General features: G+C 42.2%; 2 protein-coding genes across 3 annotated transcripts in view; both read right to left on the reverse strand.

The window, feature by feature from the left end:
• Positions 1–900: 900 nt before the first annotated feature.
• Positions 901–4901, reverse strand: ERP29 (endoplasmic reticulum protein 29). The gene is made up of 3 exons (XM_067307133.1): positions 4726–4901; positions 2861–2999; positions 901–1693 (listed from the first exon to the last, which is right to left on the reverse strand). Exons 1-3 carry the CDS (start codon positions 4843–4845, stop codon positions 1191–1193), a joined length of 762 nt encoding a protein of 253 aa, XP_067163234.1. The 5' UTR covers positions 4846–4901; the 3' UTR covers positions 901–1190.
• A 1537-nt stretch (positions 4902–6438) lies between these two features.
• The window catches only part of NAA25 (N-alpha-acetyltransferase 25, NatB auxiliary subunit), a 33477-nt gene continuing 20318 nt past the window's right edge, over positions 6439–19597 (reverse strand). For both annotated transcript variants that reach the window (XM_067307389.1, XM_067307388.1), the window contains exons 14-24: positions 19360–19540; positions 18555–18654; positions 13938–14089; positions 13497–13622; positions 12943–13186; positions 12597–12720; positions 12167–12232; positions 11556–11653; positions 10734–10844; positions 10131–10277; positions 6439–8265 (exon numbers count right to left, since the gene is read on the reverse strand). In XM_067307389.1, the coding sequence (XP_067163490.1) occupies positions 8146–8265; positions 10131–10277; positions 10734–10844; positions 11556–11653; positions 12167–12232; positions 12597–12720; positions 12943–13186; positions 13497–13622; positions 13938–14089; positions 18555–18654; positions 19360–19540 (1469 nt within the window). In that variant the 3' untranslated portion in view covers positions 6439–8145. The remainder of the gene's footprint in view (positions 8266–10130; positions 10278–10733; positions 10845–11555; positions 11654–12166; positions 12233–12596; positions 12721–12942; positions 13187–13496; positions 13623–13937; positions 14090–18554; positions 18655–19359; positions 19541–19597) is intronic.

Below are 19597 nucleotides of genomic sequence, written 5' to 3' on the forward strand. Positions count from 1 at the left end.
ACAGCTTCTAGGACCGAGCTGATCTCTGGATTTAGGTACCCTTATTAAAACATTATAGATAGGGGTTATAAGGACATTAATGCTTACGCTTCCTGTTATAAGACCTTATTTTCAAATATTTAACACTCTGCCAAATGCTGTTGAAGCTTTAGTTTGATAGTGTCAATCATTTTTTAAGACAAGGTTAGAAAAAATATTTTATCCACGTTAACTACTGCTCAAGACTTTCTAAATGTCCTTATTTGTCTCCCCCTCTCGCACATATTTTGAACTTGGGAAGTGAAGTTTGGAGGGGAAGGACAGGTAAAAAGCACATGCATCAGATGTGCTTTTCAGCCACAGGAAATTCACCTGGATTTGCCTAAGTTACAAGTTTTTGAAAAAAAAAATCACAGTTCTGCATAAACTCTGGCAAGTCTAAGTGTAATAGCACCTCAGAAAGATTCTGCCCTTGCTTAGGACTTAAATCACTCACTCTGCCTGGATATCAAAAAAGACTTCAGGAGAACATTCCCTGTAATGGCTGCTCTGGCCAGAAGATGAAGAGCAAGCTCTGATATGCAGAGAACCTGTCTTTACTGAGTGCACCAACATCTGGCTGCTACCCAAGCCAAATAGAGATGGAAGCCACTGGGGGAGAAAGCAGAAAAAGGAAACAACAGGTCACTTAGTCAACAACAGGTAAGGAAAACAAGACAACAAGTAGCACTACCGGGAAAACAGCAGATATGAGGAGGAGGAGATTAAAGAGAATAAAGCAGAGAGACACTAAAAAACAGGGAAAGATGGGAATGAGGGGGGCACCAAGTCTGTACCTTTTAAAACATATAAGACGGAATGTGAGACTGAATTTTGTTCTTGTTTGTCAGGGAACAGCTGTAAAAACCACCAGGAATGTGCTTCAGGACAATCCAGTGTTTTTTTTGTCTACTTTAACACTGTTATTTAATAGTATTACACAATACTGGCATCTTGCTTTAAGGTAATTTTTTAAAACATTTAGAATACTTTCTTTTCTTTCTTTCTTTTTTTTTTTTTAAAGGAATATCTTCCTCTTGATCTTCTAATGAACTGAGAATATCAGAAGGAAATCTGCTGCTCTCTTGAAGTCAACGGGAAGTTTGCCTGTATAGGAGAACTGGTTAGGATTCTGCCAGTGTTTCACAGCTTGTACAAAGTTCTCCAGCATACTAGAGCTCATCTTTTTCATTATTCTTTTTCAGGAAAGAAGCAAGGATATTGAGACTTTTCTGGAGCTCCTCCTTTTTTCCGTCACTCATTTTGTTCTTCTCAATCAGTTTTGTGATTCGGACAACTTCATTAGCAGCAAATTCTTCTCCCTGCTCTAGTATCTTGCTCATAATTTTCAAGTATTGCTCAGCTGACTTCTTATCTGTTTCTTTTGTTTTTTCTAAACTTTCTTGCCCCTTTTTCAGGAGGGATTGGCGTTCCGATTTTTCAGTGGTGCTCACAAACTTGCTGGCCAGCATATCATATTCTTTCAGGCAGCCTGGCATCCCCAGATAGATGCCATTACTCTTCAACCAGCGCTGAATAGCCCCAGCTTTGATTTGCCCAGTGTAAGGTAAGGGGTTGTCAAAGTCACCGTCTTGGAATAGGTAAAAAATAGGGTATTTGTCCTTATCCAGCTTGTATTTTTCACCCAGCTCAGTGTTCAGCTTATCACCATAATCTGTCAAGAGAAAATAAAACATAACACATTACGTTAATAAAAAGAAAGAAAGAAAAAAAAAGGGATTCTTTCCTCCCCAAACCAATGAATATTCATCTCTATAGTTTCAACGCTTCCTAATAACCTCTTTGCAGGGAAGGCCACACACTGAAACAAAAGCACTCCAGAAAGTCATTTGTGCAAGGTGAACCATTGCTAGATTTTCCAAAGAAAAACACTAGATTCTAGTGGTACTTTGTTGTGACTATGATAGTCTAAGGACATCAGCGGGACCTCTACCCACAAACTTGGCCTCCTTATGGGAAATCAATAGCGATCTTTTTCTTGTTTTGCCCTATTAATCGATTTTATTTGATTTATGGTTGAATGGAATTTTCTCCAAATCTAAGTGCAGAAAGAGTACATGTATGCATTTTATTCTGACAGCATGCCAAGCTACAAGAGATTATCTGATCTTACATAAATTGCATGTATTCTTGAGGACAGAAAACATAACTTTAAAGGGATTTCAACTAGTCTACACAGGTAAAACCATGCATGTTTACAGATGTTGGCCTGGGTGAAATTTCCAGTAAGACAATTCCTGTAAGTTTAAATTCTTAATTCTATCCACAGAGCAAGAACAAGAAAGGTGATAGGGATTCATTCTTCACCGCTTTTCTCTTAAAGCTAATTACAAGAACATCAAGTTACACCAGCTGTAGTGCAATATGCAATAATCACTATCTGTGCTTTATCAGCAATAAATGGAAGGTTTCCTATACTGAATTAATAATACAGCATTTGTTTTGTTTGACCAGGTTAAAACATGATTCTTGTAAAGGCCTGTTCCCTGAAAATGAACCAAAAGGTTTCTCTCAGGAAAACAAAACGAAACAAATTGTGAATGAGAAGGGTGGCATTCAATTTAGCAACGTGGGCTGACTTGTTTCATTAACCAGCCGAAATAAGATAAGCAGCACTCCTACACTCATCGCAGGAGCCACAAAGCAGGCAGCTTCGCTACTAGCCAGACCAGGCGCATTCAGTGTTTTAGTCTGACTGGCTGGGCCAGTCTAGTTTCTCGTTATCAGAATTAACTCAAAGCCTATCTGGAGCAGAAATCCCAGTGAATTTTATTTCCTCCACGAGAACCCTTATTGGACTAATCTGTTCAGAGTTTCTCACCTGATATTCCCACTTCAGCCACCAAAAGATCTTCACTGGAGCCTGAGCTCTCTGCCAGCTTTTTAAACTCATCCTGTTTGTCACCATAAGGATATTGTGTATCAAATTTCACAAGGACAAACTTATTCTTTGGAATTACCTAGAAGGAAAAAAAAAAAAAAAAGGAATCTTTAACATGTCATGTTTGAGCAATTTATAAGTCACATATGGTTGCTCTAGCTTGTTCTTATTTTCCAAAGCAATGAGTAGATGCAGAGGGAGAATGGAAATTTAATAATTATGCACTTTGAAAAATGACTCATCGCAGTGTAGAAGGAGGAAAGAGTGAACATATGTATTCCTACACCAGATGATAAAGATTCCACATGGTATATTTTGGGAATCTGATAATGGCTTTAATTATACCCATGATGTGCTTGTTTAGTTTAAATCTGATGATCATCTTGGAAGGAAGTCAGCTAAACAACTTCCAGTGGGACATTTAAAAGCCAAACAGAAAGTCAATCTGAAGTCTCTCAGTATGAGAACTACAGCTGTGCTAACAGAAGGTATGGGGAGCGAGCTAAAACGCTGGTCGGAGGAGGCATACTGCTTCAGTAAACTGAGATCTGGCATCTTCATTGATTCCTCTTCATTTGCGCTGTTGCTGCCCTTTCAAACGAGCCTGGCAATGGATCTGCTACCTGGCTTGGGCTCTTTTCTCCCTCCATGAGAAGACCTTGCAAAATATGTTTTCTAGTGAACACAGATTGCAACACTGGTCCCCACCTACAAAGTCCGCTGCAGGCACTATTCAAGCACTGACAGAACAGCTGGTTGCAACACTTGCAAAAAAGTCTTTAGTTCTAGGCCTGTTGATCACTTTCCATTTATTTAGTGCCCTTCCTCATGAGAAGTGAATATTGCATATATTAAAACTGTGCCATTTCTGATGGTTTTTAAAAGTCCCTCTTACAGCGTACTGTGAATTACTTCAAATCCCTATGCATTGCAAAAGGGCTAGAAACTGCTAAGGAGTGCAGAATGCAGTAGTGTAAAAGCATCAAAAATGGCCTATCATAGCAGAAAAGCCACATTTTGGGGAGGCTGATATACGTCAAGAAGTATTTGCTCATATCTGAGCAGTTTGTTTAGGCCAGATACTTATTGAACCAGCTCAGCTGATTGTTGTCTCTTCAACTCCTCCATCAACTACTGAAAAAACTCCTCCGCCTAACTCGATTAAGATATTTACATTTTAACTTGATTTGGAGCGGGGGGGGGGGGGAGGGAAGAACTGTGCAAGACCTCGGTCCGACACAGAAGCCTGTTGCTTTCTGTTTCATAAAGTAAAATAGCGAAACGGGCCCCGGCAAAGGACGCTCCGGCGCAAGGTCTTGCCGTGGGTCTCCAGCACGGCGGAGAGGAGCAGAGCAGAAGCCGGCTGACAGCGGCGCCCTCGCTGCGGCGCGGCGCAACGCGGCGCCCAGTCCCTCCGCGCGCGAGGACGGCGGCGCCCCGGCGCGGCCGCGGGGGCTCGGCCGCGGGGGCTCCGCTGCGGCGCCGCCGCGCGCCCGGCCGGGCTGCCCGCGCGCCCCGGATCCACTTGGAGCGCGCCCATTGGCTGCTTGCGGCAGCCGCCTCCCTCCCATTGGCTGCGCCGCGGCAGGCCCGGCTCTGCGGCCACTCAGCGCGCCCCTGCGCTCTCCCCGCCGAGGAGCCCCGGCGCCGCAGCGGGCACCCCGCGGGCGGCGGTCGAGCCCGGCCCCACGGCCCGCTCCCTGCCCGGTGCTCCCCGCACGCTGCCGTGGCGGCCGCACATGGCCCCGCCGCCGAGACGGCGCCCTCCTGCCCCCCCCCACCCCCCGGTCGCACCGCGGCGGTACCTTGTAGAAGGTGATGGCGTCGAGGGGCAGGGAGCCCTTGGTGTGCAGCGCGCTGCCGCCGGGCAGCGCCAGGCCGAGCAGGCAGAACAGCAGCGAGCCGGCGGCGGCCGCCGCAGCCATGGCGGAGCGCGGAGCGAGCGGCGCTGCCGGCGGGTCACGTGAGCGCGCGGTGTCAGCGGCCGCCGCCGGGGCCGGGCCCGCCCCGAGGCGCGCGGGGAGGGGAGGGGCGGGGCGAGGCAGGCCCCGCCCCCGAGGTCCCGCCCTTCGGTGACTGATCGCGACACACCGCGACGAGGGTGGCAGGAGCTAACGGGTAACGAAACGGGCTTCGATGCCCTTATAAACCCCTCCGAGTGCAGAAGGATGAGGCATAGCGCGACTTCCACGGTCACAAATTACACAGAGTGAAAGTTCAGATAAGGCTGCGGATACAACAACAAAAATCCCCTTTTAGATTAACAGCCGTTAAAATAAAGCCAGGGTTATCAGTGATTGCAAAATATAAGTGCACTTTTTGAACAGTTAAAATTGGTAAAAAGTACAAAAATGATGGGCAAACAGGTACTGTACATTTTTTTTTCTCCCCCTGTATGTTGATGAAGGCAGCAAACTTCTGACCTTTACCTGCATCAGACACCATGATTTAAAGCAAAGAAGAGTTGAAATCCGTGCAAGGCTGGTGGCTCATGATCCCAGTAGTATAAAAGCAGTATTTTTTTTTTCCTGTCTGTAGGCGTGGTAGTTTTTAAGTATGTTTTTCAATTAATCATCAAAACAACAAAACAAAAAACGAGTGGAAAAGGGTGAACAGCAGCAATGGGTTATAGCTTGAATCTCTTACCAAGTCCCAACAGGACACATTCTGGGTGGGAAATGCTCTTTTCTAAGAAGTATATATTTAACAGGACACAATTTATAGGGAGAGAAGTTCTCCCTCAACCAAGCCCCCAAACAACCAGTATGTAGCTGATTTTGTACGTCTGTTCTGTCTCCTCCTAGAGAAAAATTACAGCTCGTGAAGAGATGGTGTCTGACTTTATAAAACATTTACCAAGCAATCCAAAAATTTTACGTCTGAGAAGCTTATCATTCATTAGTTACTGGAACTGAAAATGGGGCAGCAGCTAGCACTGGGATAGCGTTTTTCCTGTACAGGTATGGAAATGGTCCAGCACCAGCTGGACATGGGCCCGGCTGAATGCTGCAGCGGGAAGGGAGCGCGAGCCCGGCTCAGGCAACAGGTGCCTGTTCCGCTCTCGGAACAGTTTCAGTTCCGCTTCTAAGGGAGCTGATGCGGAAAACTGTTCTTTTTTTAAAAGGAAGTTCTGCTTTCTGGCACAGGGAGGACTTTAAAAGCGTGGTTATATTAAGCTTATTTCACTTACACGTTCACTGTTGCTATCGATATGACTGGTTCAGTTCTAGCTGTTGCCGCAGCCGTGCGAGGAAGCTCCAACGTCTGTCGGTGCCGGGACCGTCCCCTCTGGAGCAGGGCAGCGCGACACCCTTGTGCTCAGTGCTGGCACCTGCCCGAAGCCCTGTCCAGGTTAGCGCTTCCCCAGGGGAGCGAGGGGACAGAACATCAGCGACGGCCCTTTCTCTCCTTTAACAAAAATGGGCAGCGCAGATTTCTGGCTCAGTGCTTCTCTATCAACTACGTAATCTCAGCAATGGGACTGTTTTCACTTACCCTATGTATTCCAAAGGATCAACTTGAGTCATCAGTCTTGCTTTAATTTAAGTAGCACACCCTTCGTTCCAAAAAAGGTATTTTTATACAACGTATAAGACAGTTCAGTTTGTTCAGGAAAAGTATTACTATAAAACAAACTTAACACATTTTGGTATTTCTCCAGTCCAGAGCACTTACCAGACATTGCAACTAAACCATTAGCACATCCCTTTCAATTCAGACAATACCTAGGCAGCCTTCTTTCCCTTTTAGGATGGGCCAAAGCAAAACTAAATCCAGCAAGAGCAGCCGTGTGAAATTTTACACAGGGGATTTATTTTAAAAAAATACTCTCATCAACATTCTAGCATTTCTAACAAAACATATTCAGAAGAGATGACAAAGGTAGGATTGTCAGCTCTCTTAAAACTTTAAATATAGACTTCAGATAATAGCTGCTTTAAATCAGAAGATGAGGAATCTGTAAAAGTCTGACCTGTCCCTCGTATAGTAGGTACGACATGTACTTTTATGCCTACACCAGTTTCAGGCTGCATTACTCCTTTAAAATGGAAAAAAAAAAAAGAAAGGAAAAAAACCCCAGCAGAAATGCAGATTCAGTGGGAGCAGATGATGCAATTGCACTTTCTAACAGAATGCCTAATGAGCTAGTACTTGAATAATCAAAGATCAACTGCAAAAAGCAAGCATACAGTTACAAAAAGCATTCTCAGCCTCATACCACAGCGGAAGCAAAAGTTACCTCTGCCAACTTAAAAACCAAAGCCAAGAGGATTTAATTTCTATTAAAATATTTAAGTCTTAAAGTTTCAATAATCTAAATACACTTTTTAAAAGTCATGATGATTGCTGTTTTACATTAAACTGACATGAAATCAGAGACTGCAGTGTCAGACTTCACTGCAGCCATTATATACACGGTCTCTGGTTTTGTCTTTTTTGCTGAAACATTGATTCCCATCTTTCTCTCTAAAGCTTACGGGCCAAGTTTGCTCTTCAGCAGGTTCGCAGTTTTCTCCAACACGAAAACAACCTGTGTGTAAACTGACACCACCCACCTCTTCCCTCCAGCAGTTCTCTCCGGGTTCAGTCCGTAGAGGAACCTGCATCACTGCTAGGCATGGCTTACGCGACCCTACTGCCCGAGGGCTGGCGCTGCTGGAAGGCTGTAGGCGGAGGGCGTTTCTCCAGTGCACGTTCTCTCCCTGCTGGACTGACACACTGAATTCAGTAGGACCAGGCGGCTTGTGGATAAAACAGGCAGCTCCAAAACTGGCTCATTTCATTGGAGGCGGCTGAATGTGGGCATCTACAATTTCGGCATTTCTAAGGCAAGGACCATACAAAAAATTATAAACACTGTATGGTGATGAAAATACAACTCCTTTGAGATATATGCTTTACACTGGATTTCTATTGCTGCTTCTAAAGACCATCTCCAGTTGTTTCTAGAGGTCAAAAGGGAAGAAAGTTAATTTTCTCCTGTTGTAGTATGCTTATGAACATGTATAAAAAGTGGTCAAACCCCAATGAGGGTCCCTGCTTCTGGTTTATGTACAGTAATTTAAGTCAGCTGAATATATCTGTAATACCTAAAAAAAGTTATTTTAAGATTAAGTCCTTCATGCATTATGAGGAAGTTCTGGATTAAAGTGATGGTATATTGGATGTTGCTTGTCTGGGACTCCGGTGTCACTCTCCTGGAATCTTTGTCAAAGATGCGTTTCTTAAATCTTTAGTTTTTTAATGGTATCAAGTCTCTTTTTCAGCAGCTCTCCAATTTCCTGAACTGAGTGATGGTAACTGCTCTGGACCTTCCCTTGCACAGTCTTTGTAAACTTTTCTTCCTGCAAAGCACAGAAGAGATACAGGTCACTCACTCCACTGCAATCGTTTAAATCCTCTTTTTAAGCCTCTTCCACCATCTCTACAAACAATAATAAGAATTTCATTCGGACCACAATGTAAGATTACAAAGGGAATCTTATCAGCACAGAATAAGCAGCAGTAACTGGTCAGCAGTATTAATTCCCACATATACTGGTGTTCCCCAGACAGGACTAGGAACACATTAACTTCTTCACCCCTGGAAACACATTTGTGCAAAATATTTATGGCTGAAATTGAGGGGTGTGTGTAGCATTTTTCTAGAGGTCATTTATTAAAGCTGGGAATCTCTTACACTGAAAACTGAAATCATGGAACAAATGAATGCTGACCAACTTAGAAACCCTTATACTGAATTCCAGAAGCATGGTGAACTACAGCGCGTGGGAAGGGTTCAGATGACACCAGCTCAGCAACACTGAGATCTAGGTTTCCTGAAGGCAAGAAGCCATTTGATATCCCCTTCCACGTGCAATTTTCTGATGGGCCCAAGCTAAAAGACTGCCCTGTCTCTCCAACACTGCTTAAAGAGGATTACTGACGTGCAACATCGCTGGCCTTGCTCCTGGAGATAAAGTGAGGTTAGCACTGACCTATCATGAATGATGTTATATTTTTATGCTGTATGTTTATTTAATAACGGCTCTTGGTGTCCAAAGAAGCACCTAACACCATTGTTCTGCAAGAGGCAACTTGCTATCAAGAAGCATTTTGCCGACACTCATACAGATAGTGAGCAGCAAAGCCTGTGAAGCACAGCCTGAGTGAAGTGACTGGATGTGGGAAAGTCTCATGTCAGCCGCAAGCCTTGGCTGACACGTTGTCAGTCATGTTCCATTCCTGAATGGCACCAGAGTTTTCTTTAATACTTGAGCGCGACAACTTTTTTTTGAAAGCACTGTTTAGCTCTAGACACACAGAGCTGCAAACGCAGCTCTGGGCCTGAGTAGAGCTATACAGACTGCATACATTAGGATTTCCTACAACAACGTCAAACAACGAATGGAATAGCAAACATCATGAACAAACAGGAAAAATCGCAACAGACTCCTATGGACAGTTCTGTTCAAATCTATGCAAGTCTTATGCCTGATTTTTGCAGGTCTGTCTTCCGTAGTAATTTGATGCCTTACACACAAGGTTTTGCTCTTATTTGAGAGCAATGGCTTGAAAAGCCAAGCTTCCTCATTAGGCACATGCTTCTCAAGTCTAAATTTGGCACTGGGCTTGGCATGAGCAGTGCCTATTACTCCTGCCTTTGGTTTTCTTTATACAGCTAAGAAGGGGAAAAAAGTTGCCAGTCATTTTTCCATACGTATCAAGTAAATGTTTCCAGGGAAGTGACTTTGTGAAATCTCAAAAATTTCCTGGAATACTTCTTTTGCATCCATTAAAGAGCAACATAAAATACAGATGATAGAACAGTCATACCACAGACAAGAAAATGATGTTAAAAATCTAAGATTTCCTCCTCTACATACCACGCTAAGTGAAAGTAGTTTAAAATTGTTGTGTTAAAATCTCATTTTCTAATACTATTTTGTGCGGTAAGCAAAAACTGATAAGATGAGGCAGAGTCACTGTACCAGATCATGAACTATGAAAAACCAACTCTGCCACTCCAAAACCCAGCTTCTAGCAGTCTGGTCCCTGACCTCTGGGTAGCAGCTGAAAATCAATCATAAGTGGTTTCTTTTTTCCTTCCAATAAAAGATTTTTGGGTGAATGCTTTTCTCCCCAAGTTATTCTGTAGGTATGTAAGTATAGATTATTATCTGTCATATACAAATGTACAGAGCACAAAAATAATGATGCAAGTTCTTACCTGTAAAAGCAGAGTGTCCTTGAGGGACAAGTCTTCAAGTTTTAGTGCAGTCAGAATTATTTCAAGCCCTTTGATGTAATCTATTACATTGGAAGTTAATGTCTGTAGGTCAGTAACATAATCCAGAAAATGCGTAAATACAGGAGGCTATAAAAATAAATACATATTTTAATTATAAACACATATTAATGTCTATTCAAATGACTATTCCATATAACAATTCACTTTGTAAAGCCTATAAATTCTATTCCCCCATGCCACTGCTAAGCTATCCATATTGATCCATATAAATGATACCAGTTAGCTAGTTTACTATAGTGCACTTGAGACAGGAAGGTCTGAGATGCTCTGAACTGTGTGTTTCCTATTTAAAACCTGTCACGGGATGTCAGAGATGTGGCACTCTCACCATTTGACTTTAAATAGAAAAGAATCTTTAAACATTAATACTGAGTAATTGCTAGCCTACATCAGATTCTACAAGGTAGAGCTTAAAAAAAATCAGTATATTAACAGATCATCTGCCTGGATTTTGTCCTTCAGCATGAGTGCCATTGGACTTGGGTGGTGGGGTGGGGAGGAGAAGAAAGGAGTACTGTCTACCATAGCTAAACTGCTTTCTTTTTTTTTCTTCTTCTTTTTTTGCAAGTTGGATTTAAAAGGTCGGAGGACACTGTCACAGTAACTTGATACCCACAGGGTGATGGAGATCGTCTGAAAAAAAAAAAAAAAAAAAAAAGGTACAAGTATGTTACAAGTTGCATTTACAAGGTGCTCCTAAACTCATTTTAGCATATTTACTGAAAAGACTCAGAGTAGTTAGAAGATGCAAAGAACACTGCTTCCACGAGTGACTGAGATCAAAGAACTTTCACTGCATTCCAGTCCCAGCATTTCTACTCTGAAGTACTTCAAAACTTTTATTTTTTAAGACTTGTGTTCATCCCACCTCCCTTCAGACTGATTTCTCACTCCATGCTCAATGAGTGGACATGGACACTTCCAAAAGGCAGTTCAGACCTTAGCTCGAGTGAAGGGCCCAGTGGAGGAGCCAAGCTCTACGCTTATTTACAGAGGGACCCTAAAAGCAACTTCGGATGCACCAGAAAGACGTCTAGCTACATGTGCCTAGCCATGACTCAAAACACTCTCATTGCCCAAAATACTTCACCATTTCATCAAGAAACACAGCCTTGGGCTCCATGTTATTCTCTAGTTCTAGTGTGAAGATGAAAATTAAGGTTTATATTCACATCAGCCCAAGTGCAATTACATATACAGTCAGTGGAATAGCAACAACCCTCAAGCAGAAGCAGGAAGGGAGCTGAGTTTGTGCAGCTCTGGGATGTCAGATGGAACTTTGTTTTTGTATTAGGTGGGCGAAAGTCTTCAAAGAAACTAAATAGCAGCAAAGAAAAAAAATACCTCAACAAAGAAGACTAAGTTTTCTAACAGGTTTGGATGAGTTTTCAAGGTGCCATCTCTGACTTCAATCAAGTCACCTTTACATTTATTGAACAAGTCTGAAAAGAGAAAAGAAAAGCCTTACTGAGGACATGTAGATCAACTTAAATGCTTAATTTTCTGTGCAGCATGTATCTCTTGTAGTGTGCAAAGCTGTGAGAAGACTGATTGTTAACCAGTTAATGACAGATTTGGCCAAAGCCTTTCAACAATGTCCAGTTCTAAAATTCCCTCCGAATTGCTCAGTATGCAACACGCACACACAAAAAATGTCATTAAAAATAGCATCTCTCCAGCATTTATAACCACACCTGGACAAAGTACCAGGGAGACAACAATTGCAAAGACTAAGCTGCAAGGTAGCGAAATGACAGGACATAAGGACATTCTGTGGCATGCAACAACTTAATAATCAGATAAGCCAAGGGGAATCTCAGCCTTGTTCTCAAGTATCTTTCAAGGGAGTTTGCAGATGTATTAATATACTTTTTCATAGTTGCAGCACACTCTCAGGAACACATCCTTATACTACGAAGCATGACCTTAAATACCAGTGTTTATTTACTATTTACCTGTCAATCGTTCTAATAAAGACTTGAAACTATTCCCTATCCTCTCCTGGACTTCTGCTGAATCTTCTGAAAGAAAAAAAAAATTGCCATTTTAAACCAAGTTTGTACATTTTCTGCTTCCAGAAAACCAAGAGGCATTTAAATGTAATTTAATATTAGCAGTCAAAACCAAATGCAACTGCTTTCAAAAAGGACCCAGTATTATATCAGTATATACTGCCCAGAAAGACAGACTTGCATAGAAGATGAAATTACTGTCTCCTGGATAACTTAGTGTCATTCAAAAATTTGCACAAGCAGTTTAACAGTTTGGGTCCAAATCATCTAATGCCCTAGTAATTTTCAAACTAAATGAAGACATATTCCGCTCCCTCCCACCACACACCATGACAGTCTGGTTAAGCCCCTGCCCTGCCCCTCAAACACTTACCTAAGCCATTGGTATCTAGTTCATAAATATCACTAACAAGATAAAACAAGCTAGTCTGGCATTGACAGCTGCCATTACTGAAGAAGCCAGCCATTCGGGTAGGAGGAGGGCCAAGGACAGGATACTAGGCAAGAAGCAAAGAAAAAGATAAAGGTGTTGCAGCTTTTCCTTATCCAGAAAACAGTGTTTGTCTCTGGCACATCTCTCAGTCAGATTCACACACTACAAACTCGGGGTCAGTTAAGTGCATTCTGCAGCCTGTTGGACGTTACAAGGTGCATTCAGTTTCTCTGCTTGCATTCACGTTCATTTAATATTTGGGAATAGCTTTTTCCTTAACGGATACCTGAATTTTTTGTTCTAGAAACTTCTTCCCTGAATCCACTGTCGCTTCCAGCTGTTGAAGCAGAGATCGAATTGTATCAATCTTGGACGAGACGCCGTTCTCTGCAGTCTTTTCAGAGTTCTTTGGTTGAATAGTGTGACTAAGAGTTGGGAGTCCGCTTACTAGCCTTAAAGTTAAAGATCGGATTCGCAACCACAGGGTTTCTTCCTCCAATGAGAGTTTCCTATGTTCTTCAGAAATGTCCCTGGAGAAAGGCACCAAACGTTTTCAGGCAAATGCTTCATATTTGCAAAGTAGCAAGCTTCGCTCAGGTACAAAAGCCTATCCAAAGTTTTGGAACAATGTATGAAGAGGAAGGAGTAGTCAGAAATTCAGAAAACTGTATTAATATGTAAGATGGCAGCACTGCTAGAAGTGATGAATGATGCTCGTTAAGTTTGCAGTTAGCCAGTCTAGAGAACATTTAAGTATGGGAGCTGCCCTAAAAGGATTTTCTTTCCCCGTAAGTATTATCGAAAAGGTGCGACTCCACAGCTCAGGGTATTTCTACTCACCTGTCTTTTGGATCCCAATTAAACAAGACTGTCAGGTCTCTGTTGTCACGCAAGTCTTTCCATGGAATGTCATCCTCCTCTGGGCTCAGACTCATGGACTTTATACTTTCTTCTAAACTGGTTGATCTGTACATAAGAATTAGCAACATTAAAAATCAAACATTTGTTAATTAGAAAGAGAAGGCCCAGCTCACTAACAGGTCACATTCTCTTCAGTATAGGTCAACTGTAAAATGTCAGAAAAGTTGTATATATCTAGGATACTGTCAAGGATGCTGGAGGGCAGAGCAAATTAGAAGCAGGGAGAAGTAGCTGGCAGGTTTTTACTGCAAAGGTGCAACCGTAACTGACTGAGGTCTCAATGGACCAACGTTCTGCCTATACACAAATCCCCAGTTTGTATACTGCCCAAGGTATTGCACTTACTGCTGCTGTACTTACATATTTGCTTCAAGTAAGAGGTCTAGCAACATCCGTTCTGTGCGAACTTGCGCGAAGTGAAGGGAGGAGTTCAGCCTATTTCTAAATGCAATGAATTCTGGGATCTTCTCAAATGCACCATACTTGTAAGCTTGAATGATATATTCTGAGGTCTAGAAGAAAACACACATCATGGCTGTATTAGTTACTTCCGTAAGTTCAAAACAACCAGAGTTTAACAAGATCACTGTGAAGAAACTGCATTTCTGTGGCTTTAATTAACCTAGAGGTACAGAGTCTGGCAGATACTCATTTTCTGGGACAAGCCTGCAGTTTTGCTTGTCCAAGTCATCCCAGCAGTTTTGCTGCTTAAATTTAAGAGCACCCAGATGTTCCACTGGGCAGCATTATTTAATAAGCAACCCCAAACTGAGAAACATCACGTTGCTGTCGCCACTAAGACTGAAAAATACTTAAGGGAAGGGGGAGTTGATTTTGGAAGGTACTTTTTTTTTTTTTTTTTTGAGAGATGCATTATTCGAATCATTGTCTCATTATAAAAAGTACTTTGAAGCAAAATAAATGTATCCCAGATTTTCTGGAGCCAACTTGGATATGCATCGCATATTACCACAACATCAATTAAAAAAAATTACTCACACATTTTTTTATTTCTCTTTTTTTATTGGATTTTTGAATACAGTATCACAGGATATCATCATGCAGTGCATACACATTACAATACAATCTAGACACCAAAGGAAACTGTCAGGGTCCATAGGATAGTTTGCTTCTCCTCTGATGAAATGCAGCAGTACAAGGCACTTGACATATTTCACATCAGTCCAAGCGATCCCCAGAAGGAGATCTATATGATGAAGGAGCCCCAAACAAGAATTATGTTTTAATGAAAATCTCTAAATGTAGAGACAGAAGGAACAACTTATGCTCCCAGTGAAGACAGAGTACTACATTTTACATCAGAATAACTCCACGAATGACAAATTTTGGTAAATCAAACATTTTCTTCTGAACAAGATTATCAGATGCACTGAAGATGAAAGGCACCAAAAAAACCCTAGGTAACTGTATACTATACTAACAGACTCCACCTGTCTGGAAGGCTCTGAGAGACTAGAAGCTAGTACTCACAGATGAAAGCCACTAATTCTTTTTTTCAAAATAAGAAGTGTCCTCTAGATAACCAAATTTCTTGGGGAAAAAAGAGCTATTTGCATTATATGAAAAAAATATGCCAAATATTCAACAACATACCCTCTGTTAAACAGCCTTGCAGAGTTCATGTCAGGCTGCGGGACTGCGCTATGGGCGCTAATTCAACTGCATCGACGTGGCTTTTAAATCCCCATGGGACACGTTGGTGTTCTGTTTGCCTGCAGTATCTGGAGAAATTAAAGACGGACGGACACAAGAAAATTAGAGAGATTACTTGTGATTCTGCATATTTAAAGGAGGACTGTCTTGAAAAGGATGAAGTTGCCTTTTTAGCATTGACCAAGTATAGCAACACTGCCTCTCTCTCCTCCCTGTCCTTGGCATCCTCTCTCAGAACAGAAATATTATGTCAGCACTGCACAACATCCTGGACAACTGTTGCTCCTGCGACCCCCTCTTAAATACAATTCATTTCACTGCAGGCTGTAAGTTCAGCAAGTCAGAAGGAATGTGTATTCATCCAAAGTGATCAGTTTGAATCAGTAGCTATATTTTTATGCCAGATCACTTCATTTAAACCCCAAGCTTCCTGTTTCGGGCAGAGTCCCATCCACACAATGCTGCAGGACACACTCACTGTGCTGTATATTTAACTGGTATAGGAGACATTCCAACCATCTTAAACACCAACCTAGAGAGGAGCAGGCAGCATCTGAAATCAGCTAAAAAGGTAACTTTAAAAGTATAGTCCTCCTTTAACACTGCAGTTAGATGCTGTTACGGATCTGAATGGGAAGCTGATGTCAAGACCCTTAGCATGAAGGGGCAACCCCAGCAGAACCACAGAAGCAAAGAAACTGGTGGCAGATTCTGACCTTGCAATACTGAAGACACATCTTAGGGTAAGGAACTTTTTTTTCCCTATTCTCTCCATTCTTGATATGGCATCATCCTAGACAAGCAGTACTCTGAAATGAGCCTTGACCTCCTGCAATTTGCACCTCATGGCTGGTTTTAAGGACACCTGCTATTTGCAAACTTGTAAAGCTTTTGATGCGTTTCCCCATGAGAAACAACTTCAGGTGGTAACCAGTGAAAGCGTCCAGGATACGTGCGAGATTGACTCTGCTACCCAAGATCAATAACGGCTCATGGTCCTTTGGTCGCAACACTATCTCCAAGAAGAAACATGGCACAAGTTGGTTTCAGAGACATATCCTTGCCTCGTAACACGAAGAATTACGTAACACTGATTGCATCATTTTTTCTCCCTCTTGCAATTCCAACCTTTTAAGGTGTGGTAGTGAAGCAGGTCAATTTATTCAGGCACCACCTTTTCGTCATTTCTGGAACATTAGCGGAGTAGCGTTTTCTTGGGAACAGCACTTAGAACATGGCTCAGTGGGTCTTTATCTGTGTACAGATGTTGAGCTATGGAGACAATCACTTCTTCTCTCCTGTAAGCACCATTATCATCATTCATGTCAATAACCTTCTTCCAAGGTAGTGCTCAGAGGCAGTAACCACACCTGAAATTACTTCAGTCGAAGTGTTTTTCCAGGGAAAGATGATTTCTTGCTGCTCTCAAGCAGATAAGTCACATCTGGCAGTCTCTTCAGTTCACTTTTCTCACCTGGCACACTGCAGTCAAAGGTTTTATTCAGACAGCTGATTCTAGGCATGCTTTTCATTAATACCCACCGAGTGACTTTCAAACAAGAAACAAGTTACTCCTCATCAAAAAGGATAAGAAGCCATTACAAGCAACAGGTATGTAGGAGAAAGCTGTTTGGATCCAGGCTTTCACTCCAGCACAAAACATTGACTCAGGAACCCAGAGCAAGTAGGATCAGTGCTTAAACAACAAGTAATTGAGGGAAGCAGACGAGAGCAAGCTCCCAGTGCACCATTCATGTGCATCTCTGTGCATCCCCCTCCGCATAGTAAAGTGTCATTTCTGGGTCAGACGCAGGTGACACTAACTCAGCATCTCTACCTTCCAAGGACAGGAAAATGGTAACTGGTATCCTGTATATAGGAATTACCTAGGTTGCCAAAAGAGCAAGGGAATTACTGTGTTACAGGTACTATGTGAGCATCTTTACTATTGAGTATAGACAAACCCTCTGTTTTATCTAGTTCTGGGAGGGAGGGAAAGCAAGTTATAAGACTGCAGAGCCTTGGGAGCCTGCTTAGCCAGTGACTGACTGGAAGAGTTGCAATTGGATTGCACCTTAGTTCCTTACCAAGTGAGAATCATTTCTTTCCACCTACCTCTCACCAGTGATCAAACTTCATAAAATATAAATATACAGGATCTGTTTCTTCTCCTCAGAATGGGACTGCCTTGCAAGTTTTAGGGAGGTGGACCAACATTATGCCTACAGTTCCCTACAGCAATTCTAGACTATTTGTTTATTTCTGTATATATTTTCACTAAGATTTTAAAAAAATGTATCTTGCTTCACCATTTTCCTACTTAGATAATTTTTCATGATTCCATGGGAATTCTGAGACAGCACTGTTTTCCCTATAAATGTATCAGAATGTACATCACAGTGTACTTGTCAAGAATCTTACTTGGACAGTACAGTTACTAATCAGCAAGCCACAAGTATGCTAGATGCCTAGTTCATGGAGCGTATTTTAGGAAGTACCTGATGTCTTAGAGGAATTCAGCTACTCTCCCCTCACTATCTCCTCCATTCTAGTCCTAAGCTTTTCAGTCAAATAGACTCTCTTTTAATTCACACCACTTTTTGATGTGAATTGGATAAAGCAGATAGTTCCCATTAGCACAAGACCAGCTTTTGCAATTTGATTCTGTCACTTCAAAATAAGGTCAAATCTCAAGCTCTGCTCTGCCTTCAGTGAAGCTGAGACTTTGAGTCATTTCTTTCCCCCTGCCTCCCACCTGAAATTCTTCCACCTCGTTCCTTCCTCTTTCATTACCTTTTATAATGACAAATATTCCCCACCAGCCCTGAGTACCCAGGACAACTGTAGCTGAAGTATGCTGCTTCAATAAGTGTAATACAAAGGATTCGTATGTATGCCAGCAACACCTGAACACACCATCCCTGGCTGCTGTTTGGCTTTCTAAAATGCTAGAGGCTACAGCACCAGGACTTGCCATTTGCCACATTATATTTCACTTGAATTAGTGCATAAATCACAACCCATTCATCTAAAAGTAACCACACCCAATTTTTGAGGAGTATTAACATTGACTTTTAAAAATAAAAACCTAGAAGCAAAGTCCCATAGAGCAATAAGTTACAATTGCTTGTAATGAGAAACACAGGTTGAGCCAGCCTTTACTATAACCGAAGTTGCACATAGTATTCCTGTGTGTTATAACTTGCTCCAGTCCCATAAGCCCTCACATAGGGCACAGACTTCTGTAAGGCATCATGACATAATTGCTCTGTTACAAGGACAGAGAGGTTTCTTTCAACTTACATCTTTCTGGTTGGAGTGAAAAAACCTGAGTGCAAAATTGCAGGATTGGGATGCAGCAGCATAATGGCCCAGAGACTCTGCATAGCGCGTCAGAAGATAGCTGCAACACAACACAGTGCAAGTCAGACATCGGCACACAGCGCTGGGGAATCTTGAATTTCATCAGGGGCAACTCTGACCACAGAAATGCAGCATAAGAAAATTCATCTTTTATGAATTTCATTTTCATTCAGCTTTTATGAAAAGTCTGGAGATTTAACAGAGGGCATTCACAACATACATATTAAAATTTAATCTTAACAGTAATGAAAGGAATTCTTAATATTTTTAAAAACAGAAAACGGGGGCATGGAGTTCCTGCAACCATCTTGTTAATTGTACAAGAGCTTTACTGAATTAAATACCCACAAAATATGTTATGAACACATTACAAACTAAGCAAGGCCATTTGGTGTATGTGTTTTACCTAGTGCTCCCAAGCTTTGCTGAGCAGTGACACAAGCCAGAACACCAAGCTATGACTGGCATCGAGATACACATTTCACAGATTTCTTTCACAGAAGAAAAAAAATAGATCCCTTGTAGTTAGTGCTCCCAACACCCAGAACAAACAGATGCTCCACTAAAAACGGAACACACTACAATAGACTTAATGCAAGTGTGACTTGCTATTCTAAAACACTTTTTACCCAACGCCCCGTGAAAGTCTGATATTCTGGTAACTTTGAGTGGCAAAGGAAGTAGATCTCAGGACTGGTTCATGGAGGGTCACCTTGACCAATTATTCTCAGTATATACTACCCACCCGATGGTGTCGTGCTGTATGTGTTTTGCATCAAGGCTGGAATACAGTTCTGCAACAGGTTCAAATGCACCAAGCCTGCAGTAGATTCGAATGAGCAGCAATTTGAACTGAGCGTTGGAAGGACTATGAGATAGCCCCTCTTCTAAGAGGGTCAGGCACTGCCACACAGCCGTCTCTTCACCTGGTGACAAGGACACAAACACAGACAGGCGTGATCAGAGAGAGGCGCTGAACACCG

This window comes from Apteryx mantelli, chromosome 17 (genome assembly GCF_036417845.1).
Source record: "Apteryx mantelli isolate bAptMan1 chromosome 17, bAptMan1.hap1, whole genome shotgun sequence".
NCBI lineage: Eukaryota > Metazoa > Chordata > Aves > Apterygiformes > Apterygidae > Apteryx > Apteryx mantelli.

What these genes read in the sequence shown, in the direction of transcription:
- ERP29 (XM_067307133.1), bottom strand. Translation starts at nt 4,845, where the DNA reads ATGGCTGCGGCGGCCGCCGCCGGCTCGCTGCTGTTCTGCCTGCTCGGC. An exon ending in ACGCCATCACCTTCTACAAG is followed by an intron (nt 3,000 to 4,725) that starts GTACCGCCGCGG and finishes TTTTCCTTCTAG; the next exon opens with GTAATTCCAAAGAATAAGTT. An exon ending in GGCTGAAGTGGGAATATCAG is followed by an intron (nt 1,694 to 2,860) that starts GTGAGAAACTCT and finishes TTCTCTTGACAG; the next exon opens with ATTATGGTGATAAGCTGAAC.